General features: G+C 38.9%; 3 protein-coding genes across 4 annotated transcripts; 2 read left to right on the forward strand and 1 right to left on the reverse strand.

Moving 5' to 3' along the window:
• The first annotated feature begins 1,092 nt into the window (after nt 1-1,092).
• Nucleotides 1,093-3,590, forward strand: LOC104803596. The gene is made up of 4 exons (XM_010527573.1): nt 1,093-1,227; nt 1,902-2,943; nt 3,251-3,287; nt 3,392-3,590. The coding sequence occupies exons 2-3, from the start codon at nt 2,072-2,074 to the stop codon at nt 3,285-3,287; spliced, it is 909 nt and encodes a 302-aa protein (XP_010525875.1). The 5' UTR covers nt 1,093-1,227; nt 1,902-2,071; the 3' UTR covers nt 3,392-3,590.
• Nucleotides 3,591-3,685: 95 nt separating this feature from the next.
• On the reverse strand, nt 3,686-5,829 carry LOC104803597 (cytoplasmic 60S subunit biogenesis factor REI1 homolog 1). Its single transcript, XM_010527575.2, has 5 exons — nt 5,617-5,829; nt 4,666-5,250; nt 4,407-4,576; nt 4,102-4,317; nt 3,686-4,014 (listed from the first exon to the last, which is right to left on the reverse strand). The coding sequence occupies exons 1-5, from the start codon at nt 5,719-5,721 to the stop codon at nt 3,858-3,860; spliced, it is 1,233 nt and encodes a 410-aa protein (XP_010525877.1). The 5' UTR covers nt 5,722-5,829; the 3' UTR covers nt 3,686-3,857.
• A 949-nt stretch (nt 5,830-6,778) lies between these two features.
• On the forward strand, nt 6,779-11,725 carry LOC104803598 (protein KAKU4). Of its 2 annotated transcripts, none has more exons than XM_010527576.1 (13): nt 6,779-7,117; nt 7,665-7,723; nt 8,102-8,199; nt 8,408-8,514; nt 8,599-8,735; nt 9,171-9,353; nt 9,615-9,870; nt 9,982-10,058; nt 10,143-10,197; nt 10,337-10,409; nt 10,514-10,593; nt 10,666-10,813; nt 10,883-11,725. In XM_010527576.1, exons 1-13 carry the CDS (start codon nt 6,838-6,840, stop codon nt 11,268-11,270), a joined length of 1,941 nt encoding a protein of 646 aa, XP_010525878.1. In that variant the 5' UTR covers nt 6,779-6,837; the 3' UTR covers nt 11,271-11,725. The 2 variants fall into 2 exon arrangements, with proteins under 2 accessions (XP_010525878.1, XP_010525879.1); XM_010527577.1 differs by having other exon boundaries at nt 10,346-10,409.

Below are 11,725 nucleotides of genomic sequence, written 5' to 3' on the forward strand. Positions count from 1 at the left end.
TTGGTTGACTTTGTGAAATCAGGGATTATGAACATAAATTGACTTATGAAACACGTGTATGTATATATGGGCAACCCCTACTTCCACTTGTCCAACTTTATATCTATCTATATATATATATATATATATAATAGAAGGCATTTAAAAACGTAGACAGAAAAATTAGTTTTTATATTTGTCAAGTATATATAGTCATGCCACGATAAAGACATGAAAGAAGTAATCGGCGTTTTTGAGGAAATATATTGGATAGAATTACAAGCAACATAAATGCTTGAAAAAGGATTTGACGACTTTGGAAAATTTCAATTTGTAGTTTTTTCCATTTTAAATACCTACCGTATAATATATATATATATGTATATATATATATGTATATATATGTGTATATTTGTATATATATGTGTATATATATATATGCGTGTGTGTGAGTGAGAGAGAGAGAGAGAGAGAGAGAGCAAACAAATAAACTAGATTAGAAAACACCCACCGGTGGATGAAAAATATTTTCAACTTAAAAAATATAAGCTTTAAGGACTAATAAATATCACTGCAAATTTTACGATAATTTAAAATAAAAAGGAAATAAAGAAATATTACAAATAGAATATATTGTCTTGACAGTGTTGCATAATATCTCAATTTAAGGACAGATTTCGGAGATTTATAAAAATAATGAATGACATTGTTTCATTCTCTCTTGGACTTTTCCAATTTTGTTCTTTCCACATCTACATCTATGCATAATTTGTATCTCTGGGTTCAAATTTTCAAGCAAAAACCATTATTTTTTAATAAAAATTTTGTCAACGGGTTGATTGGTCTTATATGGGTTTAAAACTATTTCAGACGAAATTATGGATTTTTTGTTAGTAATGAACATTGTCAAATGCAAAAATATATCGAGTTTCAAAATTTATATGGTCATGTATCATGTCCCAATATACACAAAAATAGTGAAACTATTTCATCTACAGCTTTGAATCAATCAAATTCCAAAATATACATCAACATGTACTATATGTATATGCGAATATATATGTGTGTATATATGTATGTATATTAAAACAAGACAGTAGTAGAAGAATGAAATTGTGAAAGGTGTGCGAAGATCAAAAGGACGCCCTACCAACTGCGAAGATTGACCCCCGTTTTTCATCTCTCTCTCTCTCTCTCTCTCTCTCTCTCTCTCTCTCTCTCTCTGTTTCAACTTCCAGTTCAGTTCAGGTGAGCTCCTTTCTCCGATCATCCTTTTCCTTTATTTGTGTTGCGATCAATCAATCTTATCCCGATTTCGCTTCTGTTTGCCGGATTTCTTCTTTCGAGTTGTATCGGAATTGCTCGTGAATCTTAGAAACGCGTGATTTGGACTACGATTCGGTGTTATGTATTTGCTGTTTGTTCGGTTTCTCGTTTGCTAGGGTTTTGTTGATGCGTCTCTTCCCCTTAATTTGACTTGGTCTGCGGTCGGTTTCTGATGGTTTAATTTCGAAATTTGAATCCCTGTCTCAGTATGCGATCTTGTTTCATTCTCGTTTGATTCGAGCTTTCACAAGAGGGACTGAGATTGTGTCTTATAATAGTGATATATTCCTTGTTTTTTTCCATTTGTTGAAGAAGTATAACGCTTGAAGATTGTGATTTCGTGCTGTGTACTGTGTAGTAAGTTTACCTCACGTAATCTCTGATTGAAATGGTTGAATTCTGACACGAAATATGTAACAGCAAGGACATTGGCTTAGTCTTCTGGATTGTCTTGGGACTTCAGTTTTTGTTTTAGGTGTATTGTTCATATATTTCAATGGATCTCTGTCGTCACTCGTGAGGCCTTCTTCTTGATAGATGTTTTGGAGTAGTAAGATGCGTACATTCTTGACCGTCTGGTTTATTTGCGTTTGCAGCTCCATCAGGTATTTCTGTTTCGGAGGTCAAGATCTTTTCCGTTGGTTTCTGTGTTTTGCGTTTTCGTCTGGTCTTTGATTGCCGAAAGTAAAGCCTTGAATTTTCTGGAGTTGGAATAAGCCGGTGCATTGATTTTCGGGTTTAAATCTTGAGAAAAAGTGCACTATTTATGGCTCTGGAACATACTTGTGAAAGGCGGTTTCAACCGATGACATTACGTGATGAAGACTTTCCGCTGGAGATAACTTGGGATGACGTAGTTTGTCCGATTTGCTTGGATTTTCCGCATAACGGAGTTCTTCTCCAGTGTTCATCTTATGGAAAGGGATGCCATCCATTTGTGTGCGACACAGACCACCTGCACTCTAACTGTTTGGATCGTTTCATCAGTGCTTATGGTACGGATTCCCCTTCAACTCCCGATGAAACTGGTTCAAAGGTGTTAGAAGAGAGTTGCAAACCAGCTTGTCCTTTGTGTAGAGGAGAAGTTACCGGGTGGGTTGTAGTGGATCAGGCTCGTAATTATCTGGATGAGAAAAAACGATCTTGTGATGAGGAAGGATGCAAATTTATTGGCACTTTCATGGAGCTGCGCAAACATGCTCAGTCGGAGCACCCAGATTCTCGTCCCTCGGAAATCGATCCGGCTCGGAAGCTTGACTGGGAAAATTTCCAGCAGTCATCTGAGATAATCGACGTGTTGAGCACAATTCACTCGGAAGTTCCAAGGGGCGTGGTTTTAGGGGACTATGTGATTGAATACGGAGATGATGACGATACGGGCGACGAGTTTGATGATGTTCCCAGCGTAGAAGGGAACTGGTGGACATCTTGTATCCTATACCAAGTGTTTGACAATATAAGGAATTCCAGGAACAGGAGGAGATCAAGAATGACCGATGGCCGGAGGGGAAGCCGCCGCTCTAGTTATGATAACTCCCATTCTGATGACAGTTCAGTAGCCTCGGTAGAGTTCCCTGAGTATAGAGTAGATGAGATCGACGATGAATTTATAAGCAGAAATAGCTCTATACACAACAGGTCAGTGGTGCTCCTATCTACTATTACCCTAGTTTCCAGTTTGGTAAATTCTTATATTCCACACCACTTTGCCTCTTCTTTCTTTGAGATGTTTTTGTTTTTGTGGTGGCGAGGCTTTGGGTTTGATGAAACAAACACTGATCACTTTTGACAAAGGCTTCTGAAAAACTAAGCAATACGTATATCTAGTTTGTAATATATTGTGCCATTTTCCAGTGATCATTGCTTCAATGATGCAGCCTAATATAACTGTGACATATACAATTTGTTGCCCTGTGCCTGATAAGCATCGGGTTCTTGTTTGCAGTTCCAGAAGACGTCGCTCCCGCTTCCATGGCAATTAGGTATGTATAATCCACAAACATCTGCTATTAGTTGTTTTGCAGAAAGAATATGAACATGTCGGTTACTTACTGTTAGGTTCCGTCTTTTGGTTCTGTTATCGCAGGCAGACGGGAAACTGGAGTGAAGCAGAGAACCGACAGTGTTCCCATGTGAAAAAATGTTGTCGAGTTTTTAGCTCGTTGTTTTCGGTTGGACCCTTCCTTTTAAAGATTAATATATATGAAGTGTTAGCTCATGTTTTTGCACAGTGTGTATCAGAAGTCTCTTCCTGGTTAAATCAGCTGACCATAGTTTTCCTACTACTTTGTTCTCTCTTTTCATTTACAATAACCTTGGACTTGTGAATTTCAGGGATTAGACACTCTGGGTATTGAAATCGATCAGATCGAGTCGAGTAGATTACATCCGAAATCAGATTCTTTCTGATCTTTTGTAGAGTTCAAACTCGGTTCGCATTTAGTTCGTAGTGCGCAGGTGGAATACCAAATCCAACACGAGGAGTCTGGTCGGAAAGAAGATCAACAAACAACAACATGGGTCCATGAAAGCTGCGAAAAAACATAAAGGGGCTAATAAGGGACATTCTTGGGCAGGTTTCTAATGACGTTACTCTTCATCCCGAGTTTGGTTCGCATGGTCTCGCCTCTTCGGTTCATCTCTCTCAGTACCTTCATCCTCACTATATGCTCCTTCGACTGTACCGTCGTCAACCCCATGCTCTTGTACCTGTTACGGTTTTTATCAATGCTTTCTTATTAAAGGTTCTTTGATGTTTTTTCCAGTATTCAAAGGTATTATAAATGGATGACTTACCTTGAGGCAAGGGAGGCGATGATGTTAGCGTTTGCTTCTGCAGATGGGCGTGGCTTTTGCCTGTAGTAACGTAAGTATTCCCGTGACCCAAGAGTCCTAGCTGTTATCTTGTTCCCGGATCTCTTCGTGATCACGAGCTCAGACCCGCCGCTAAGCTCTATGGTGTTATCTGTTTCCCCGGAAACAACCATCTCCCCACCCGATTCATCCACATAGCTGTTATAACAATAAATAGGAGAAATTAGACTGAGATTTTGCCAAAAAAAATAAAGAGATACGGGAGAGGAGAAAAAAAAATCGGGTACCTGCTGGTATAGTCATAAAACTCTTCGAGTTCAGTGTCTTCGTCATCACCTCCATCACCATAATGCACTTTGCAATGAGACTTTGCTTCCATGTGTTTTCGGACAGCTTCCAAGCTGCTGAATGGATGACAGAGCTCGTTGCAGTACAGACACATGAAATCCCTCTTGACCTATTCGAGAAAAACCAAACCCATTTTACGAAAAAAATGTAAAAAGGGCTAATACCCGAAAGCTAATATCCATATTTGTATATATATACCTTAAGACCGAGGTAAGTGAGAAACCCTTCTGGATCTTTCAGATACTCGATGTCGGGAATGAAGAATCCATGTTGCTTATGCATATGAACCATGCATCTCTCTATGGTCTTATGCTTTTTGTCGCACATAAAACAGCTCGATGGATCGATCTCGTCCTCGTCTTCTTCTTCCTCCATGTCTTCGGCTTCTTGAGACTCGTTTACGTTCAACTTGCTCAAAGAATCAGAAGCCTCGGCGGCCAATTCTTCGTCTGAATCAACCTCTACCCATTCCTCTTCACTCTCTTCCTCGCTTTCTTCATCCATCCTTCCCCTCCTTTGAAAGGTTTTCTTCTCGGGATGGCGCTGAGGAAGGGGCTTGATTATGGGTAAATCTTGCTGGCCGCCATCGTTGGCTCCTTGTGAAGCTCGAAGGATGTGGGCTTTTGACTTGAGATGCTGCTCGTGTGCCTTTGAGCTTCTATAGCCTTTACCACATACACCACAGCTATATAGCAAGGGGGATTCATCAGATGATTTCTGCTGGACGATTGCTGATTGTCTTGCAAGGAACAGAGCTTCTGTAACTCCAGGAACACCAGCTACCTGTTCCATTTTCCATCCAACATGAAGATCTTTATCAGACAGACAATTTAAAAAAAAAAGTTCGATCATTTGATTGTTTTCTTGTATACGGAATTTATGATCTCGACAAGGGTATAAAACCCACCAAGAAAAGCTTGTTTCTTTTGCTATTTTCAATATCCATGGCTTCAATTTCGAACACAAAAGCAAAACCCTAGAAAACCCTTTCTCTCCTCCCAAATCAATTATCGATAAATTTTCGCCGGAGAAATGGAACAAACATTCATTTCATGCATACCCTAACGAGATTTCTTCCAAGAAATCGACAAAAGAAAGAGAAAAAAGACCCAGAAATCTGTACGAACAAAAGCAAATGGAAACTCGCACCTTGCGCTTGAGATTGTAGCGATGCCAATCGGACTTGTAATGGAGCTTCTGCTCCGCATCGCCATTGAACTCCTGGTTACACGCGTTACACGTCAATCCCGGCATCGATGCTTCCTTTTCTCTATCGATTCAACTACAAAGACAAATAAAAAAAATCCCCGAGGCTTTGATTCAGGAAAAAAAAAAGCGCTAGAGAGGTTTCGGAGATGAATACACATACATGTGTATGTGTCTGTATATATATGAGGCGAGGGCTCGTGAGGCGTATAGGTTTCTTATCGACGACGACTAGTCAAAAATGTTGGCGCCGATCTTATCTCGGCCCAAATAGTAAGAAACTGAGCCCATTTTTACTTATGGTATTAGGCCTTAGGCCCATTTTATAATTATATGGACTTTTTTATGGGCCCAGAGCTCTTTCATAATTTTACGGGCTTTGACCGTTAAAAAATACATTTTACCGTTTTACAACAACATAGTTTCATGGTTCCTCTGCAATCTATTCTATACTATATTTCATGAAAAAAAATCTTATATAAATAACTTAATTTTATCAAATGTAATAATATTTTAAATTTGATATTTCAATTATTAAAATATTCCAAATTAATTTTTTTATATTAAAATATTTCAAATTAATATCCCAACTTATAAAATTCAAAATAATCGATTTATTATTAAAAATTAATATCTAATTTAGAATTGTTGAAAAATTATCATCCATTTTATGAATGATATATCAATTTAAAACATTTTAATATTTGAAATATTAATTAAATCAAATAAACTTTTAGCTATTTATTTGGTATATATTTTATAAATTTTATATATTTATATGAGATTTTTTTTTATAAAAACTGATGATATCAATAAAAGAAAATAGAAAAGATATATATTTTCCAGCAGATAGAAATAATATATAAATATATATATGATGTAAAGTAAAATATTTGTTGAAACAATTTTTATTCATAAAATAAATATGAATTGCCTCCTAGATTTGACATTTTCAATTATATCCTAAAAGTAATTTTATGGCAAGCCGTAAAAATTAACCGCAGCCCTTTACTTCAGGAACTGATTTTATTTTTTAAAAGCAAATAATGATGATAATAATAATAAAAAGAAAAAAGAAAAAATTAGGAACACGACAAATAACCAGAATTCCCTTATTCCTACAACCACCTCTCTCCCCTCTGCTCTCCTCTCGTCTTCGGCTCTATGGATTCCGTCTCCAGTTACGGTGGAGCTCGTAACCTCCGATCCGGCGGAAAGATACTACGTCCACGCCGCTCCTCCGCCGCATCTAGGACGCCTTACGACCGCCCTCCTCCTCCGGCGTCGCGGAATCTGCCGGAGCAAAACCCTAGTTGGATCTCCAAGCTTGTCTTCAGCCCTGCCCGCGCAATTGCCTCCGGCGCTGGGAAATTAATCTCCTCCGTTGTCTTTTCTGATTCCTCTGCATCCTCTTCTTCTTCTTCCGACGGGGATTCCGCTTCAGGTACATGTAAACGTATGGATAGTTTCTTTGTTTCTGGAATCTGGTCGTTTGTTTCTGTGATGGTTATACTTTGGGTCGGGCCGCTTTTTACATCTGTTTTGGGAATGGACAGATTCCGCTTCAGGTACATGTAAACCTACGTTTACTGTGTACTTCGATTTCGAATTTCGTTTTGGACTGGCAGCGATGCGTTGTAGAGATGTAAATGTTATTCATGCTGTTTCCTTTCATCTTTCCTTGTCTCTTATTCGATGGAACTTAATGCTAGTTTAGTATTCGGGAGGTGTTGTTCTGTTTCGCTTGGTTACTTTCCAAACCTTAGTGCTCCTCTTCTATGGTAAAGGCTACATCATTTACCCCTAACAGTTGTAATCTCTTACTGAATTGCTTGCTTCTGAAGGATATTGTAATGTTTTTTGTTGGAAACCCCTTCTCAGATGCATAATGTATATTTTTGTAAAGCATGAAGTTGGTTAGTTCGAGGCGGTTATGTATTGGGACTTGTATATAAGTGTAATACAGGATTTCCCTTGCCCTTGCGTGTCAGATATTGATGCTGCTGAGGAGAACAATGCCGATTCTCCTGAAGATGAAACAATGGATGAGGTACTAACCTGCACTCCCTTTCCTTCTGATGATAAAAAGGTGTTTTCATGTGATTTTTTTCCAAATTCAATGCGATAAAAACCCCTGCAGACAAGTTTATAGGCATTGATTATCATGTATTAATTAGAAGCCGATGTTGATGTTGATGTTGAATTAGAAGTTTGATGCGCCATGGAAGTTCCAAGCTTTTGACTTGTTTTGGACGAGTCTATATTTTCTGCTGCTATTATTTCGTTGCCTGTACGAATCGCCTCTTGTTTCTGGTTCATGCCAAATTGAAATTTTGCCTGTACTCTAAGAGTATCTAGTGTGCAGCGTGATTACATTCTTCTGGAGTTTTTTTATATGTGTTAATGTCAGAGGAATGGGTCATTGCAGATGAATATAGATCTGGTGAACGACCAACAACAACCTTTGTCAAGAACCAGCTCTAAGCATGTAATTGAGCAGCTTCTCATGCAAGAAACATTTGGAAGGTATAATTTGAGGAATATCTGGTTTTCCTCCTCATCATAACTTCGTGTACTTTTGTAGACTATCCCATTATGTACAAGGTTTTAGTTGACAAAGTTTTGGGTTGATTTTTTTTAGTGGGTAATCCATCTTACGTAAATCCTAGACATTTTTCCCCTCATCCCTCAGTTTAACTGAGAAGGATATGATTGATTTTTATGCTGTTTTCAGGGAAGAATCTGATAGACTAATGGATATCATTAAGTCGAGGGTTATTGATCGTCCTACTGGCCCCATTACTGAAGAAGGGAGATATAGTGGGTTTGCTAACAAAAAAGGTTGATAACTCATGTCAAATGTTGCAAGTGAATCGAAGGAAACCATTTTATGTATTTTGATAACATTGTTCACTTTGTTTTTAGATGTGAGTGCTCCTGATATGTCCAGTAAAGCTGTGATGGAGGCAAAGAAGTGGATAGAGGAGAAGAAATCAGGATCGAGTTCGAAGTATAACCCGGGTCTTGGAAGCCCATTCGTTGACTCTTCTGCACTGCTGCATGTAAGTCCTCTTTTTGTGATGCCCGATCAATGTGCTCAAGAAATTGTTTTCTACTTTTCTGGAGTCGTATTCTAGATATGTGACCTATTCTGATACGATCATTCTGCACGCTGTCCAACTGACCAAGTTGGTTCTCTTGCTGAAGAATTTAGCTATATTTTTAATATTGTTTTGTTATCAACATGAGTATTTCTGTAACAATTTTGAAACATCATGAATGGAAGAACGGCTATTTTTTAGTGCGTTGCATCATAGGTGCCTGATTCTGTTTTTTGTTTTTCCTTTTCGAAGGACGAAGTCAACATAGAAGCAAGACTATGTTCTTCTCAATTTTAATAATTTATGTGGACAATGGTGTGCAATATGTACCTTCATATCCAATTATGTAGCAGATACGATTATGTTCATATCTCAGCAGTTAGTTTCAATTTCTAGGTCACCGAAAAAGATGCTGGATCACCTGTGGACCTGGCCAAATCATATATGCGAGCTCGTCCTCCATGGGCATCTCCCTCTGCGAATCAGGTCGATTTTCGATCTCCATCACCAGTAGGGATGCAGCTTCTTAAAGATGATACACCCTTTTCCTCAAGCGCTGGTAGATTGTCTTCATCCAAGGTGCATTTCAGTATAATGTTGATTTTCTCCCATAGTTTTGGTATTCTGCATGTGCTTTCATCATAATAAAATGTTACGGGAAAATATAGTTGGGTTTCCACATTATTTATGAATTATGCTTTTATCAGAATTTTATTTCCAGCTTTTGTGGAGTTGCATATTATCCTTGCCTTTAATGAAAATGTATGTTTCGTCTGCATTTTGTTCTTTTGGTTTCCAAAATTCTATGCCTAAGTTTGACAATTTGACAATGGAATGCAGTTGAAAAAGGGATCTGGCTCTAGCCAGTCATGGAACATTCAAGAGGAAATACGTAAAGTCAGAGCGAAAGCAACAGAGCAAATGCTAAGAAGTGTGGCGTCCCCTAAAACTGTGATCTCTTCGGATTCAAGACAAAGCATTAACATTTTAATGACTGATATGCTCAAAGGCAATAGCAAAGAGATGTTTCGTCCTTGTGCAAATGCAGTAGTTGCATCTTTAAATACTGATGGAGGGGCTTCTTCAAGTTTCCAAGGTTTGTTCCCTTATTCAGTTATAGAATATTTTAGGGATAAGAAACACGAGCTAAACCTAAAAGGATTATGGGTTCTGATTACAAGTGTAAAACCTTGTCACTGTTCTTCAGGTGTGCAGAATATGCAAGATGAAAGTCAAATTGACGCTTTGCCAAATACGGCTGTTTCCTCCGCTGAACTCAAGCAGGTATCCAGTTTCGCATTCTGGCACTAGATATGCTTGCATGTTCAATCTCTTACTTGTTTGTGTTATGTTTGTATTTGGTTGAAGACAGCGGAAGCTAATCTGTTTGATGAGGAAACAAGAGACTTACGCACTAGATCTTGTTAGTTTCTCTTCTTTAAATCCTTTCTTCACATTCATAGTTTTCTCCTGCGGATTGTTTTTTTTTTGTGTGTGTAAATATGTTTTTTGTTGTCTTTAGCTCTTTTTAAATCTTATTTGAGTAAAGTTTATCTTCTTAGGTGTAGCAGATGGTTCAGAAGAGATGTTAAAAGTAGTCGAACCATCTGAGGATATGAATAGTGCTCCTCAAAGGTTTGATTACATTACATTAACCCTATGAGCATTTTCTGTTATTTTTAATTTCTTGGATGAATCCCATTCCATCTTCTTAGTTTGGCATCTTCTATGTACCACAGTGGAACCGACGGTGCTGAAGCCGATGATAAAGGTGGTGACAATATTCAGCCATGCTTAGTGACAGGAGGGACCACACATGGTAAGAATTTGGACATACAATTTCCTCAGGTTAGTTGATTCTCTTTATTTACCCTCGCCTCTGACATTACAGTGGTCTTGGCTCTCGGGGCAAGTCCAGATTCAACCGGGAACTTGTCCATCCCAAAAGATGTGTCTGAGAATGTCCCCTTAACATCAAAAGAAGCTGGCGAAACAGATGCTCCGCCTGTTTCTAATGGTTTCCCATCTTCAGCGCCCAGGTGAGGAACCGTCTCCTATCTTGGCATATGTATATTTCTACTTCCGACTTAGTCAAGCTCTGTTTCCAGTTCGCCAATGGCGGTGGACGGGCAACCAGAGCCCGGCCTACCAGATAAAGAAAACAACGGTTTCTGCTCTCCCCAAGAAGAACCAAACGCAAAACCCGGAACAGAGGAGGGAAATGAGCCCGTGAATGAAACTTCCGCCGATATTCCAGTGGGAAATGGATCAACGAAAGAGAAAGATAGCACTACTTCCAGTGCCTCAAAGAACAGTTCAAGCGCACATGAAGAGGAATGGTTACCGGATAATCAGTCACTCCCAAACTCGGGTAGCAGCAGTCCCGGTGCTACAACCAAGGTTGCGGCTTACAGCAGAAGAGGAAGAGGCCGAGGCCGAGGTCGTGGCAGAGGCAGAGGCAGAGGAAGGGCTAAGCAAGCAACCACAAATGTATAAGAAGAAGCTTTCTGCACCTATCCGCCCCGGCCCCATGTAGGAGAGAGTTATTCATCTGACAAAAGGTACGTTATTGTAGTCATCGTAGGACAGAGACCCGACCGATCTCAAGACGCCACTCTGTTTGTTTGTTTTGGTTGTGAATTTATGGGGCCGAGCTTATGGATTTGGCCTTCGTTTCAGGGTGTTAGAGTATTAGGTTTAGAGGTATGTATCTGATTGCTCAGTAGTTTTTATGTCGCATGGATTGTGTTTTTTTCTTTCTTTCAGACAGGTGTTAATGTTGTAACAGTATGTGGGGGAAGTTTGGACTTGCCTTTAGAACACGAAAGCTTTTGAACCCAAGCAGTTTCCAAAGTACTCAAAACTGCTTGAAATCTTCAAATCCCAAACCGAATGGTTTTGGTTTGGTTTAGTTTGGTTCAGTTTCGGTTAAATTTGGTCTCGTTTAATCT

The sequence above is a fragment of the Tarenaya hassleriana genome, unplaced genomic scaffold, assembly GCF_000463585.1.
Source record: "Tarenaya hassleriana unplaced genomic scaffold, ASM46358v1 Cleome9, whole genome shotgun sequence".
Classification (NCBI taxonomy): Eukaryota; Viridiplantae; Streptophyta; class Magnoliopsida; order Brassicales; family Cleomaceae; genus Tarenaya; species Tarenaya hassleriana.

What these genes read in the sequence shown, in the direction of transcription:
- LOC104803596 (XM_010527573.1), top strand. Translation starts at nt 2,072, where the DNA reads ATGGCTCTGGAACATACTTGTGAAAGGCGGTTTCAACCGATGACATTA. An exon ending in AATAGCTCTATACACAACAG is followed by an intron (nt 2,944 to 3,250) that starts GTCAGTGGTGCT and finishes TCTTGTTTGCAG; the next exon opens with TTCCAGAAGACGTCGCTCCC.
- LOC104803597 (XM_010527575.2), bottom strand. Translation starts at nt 5,721, where the DNA reads ATGCCGGGATTGACGTGTAACGCGTGTAACCAGGAGTTCAATGGCGAT. An exon ending in TCACTTACCTCGGTCTTAAG is followed by an intron (nt 4,577 to 4,665) that starts GTATATATATAC and finishes TTTCTCGAATAG; the next exon opens with GTCAAGAGGGATTTCATGTG. An exon ending in TTTTATGACTATACCAGCAG is followed by an intron (nt 4,318 to 4,406) that starts GTACCCGATTTT and finishes TTGTTATAACAG; the next exon opens with CTATGTGGATGAATCGGGTG.
- LOC104803598 (XM_010527576.1), top strand. Translation starts at nt 6,838, where the DNA reads ATGGATTCCGTCTCCAGTTACGGTGGAGCTCGTAACCTCCGATCCGGC. An exon ending in ATGCAAGAAACATTTGGAAG is followed by an intron (nt 8,200 to 8,407) that starts GTATAATTTGAG and finishes TGCTGTTTTCAG; the next exon opens with GGAAGAATCTGATAGACTAA. An exon ending in TGGGTTTGCTAACAAAAAAG is followed by an intron (nt 8,515 to 8,598) that starts GTTGATAACTCA and finishes CTTTGTTTTTAG; the next exon opens with ATGTGAGTGCTCCTGATATG.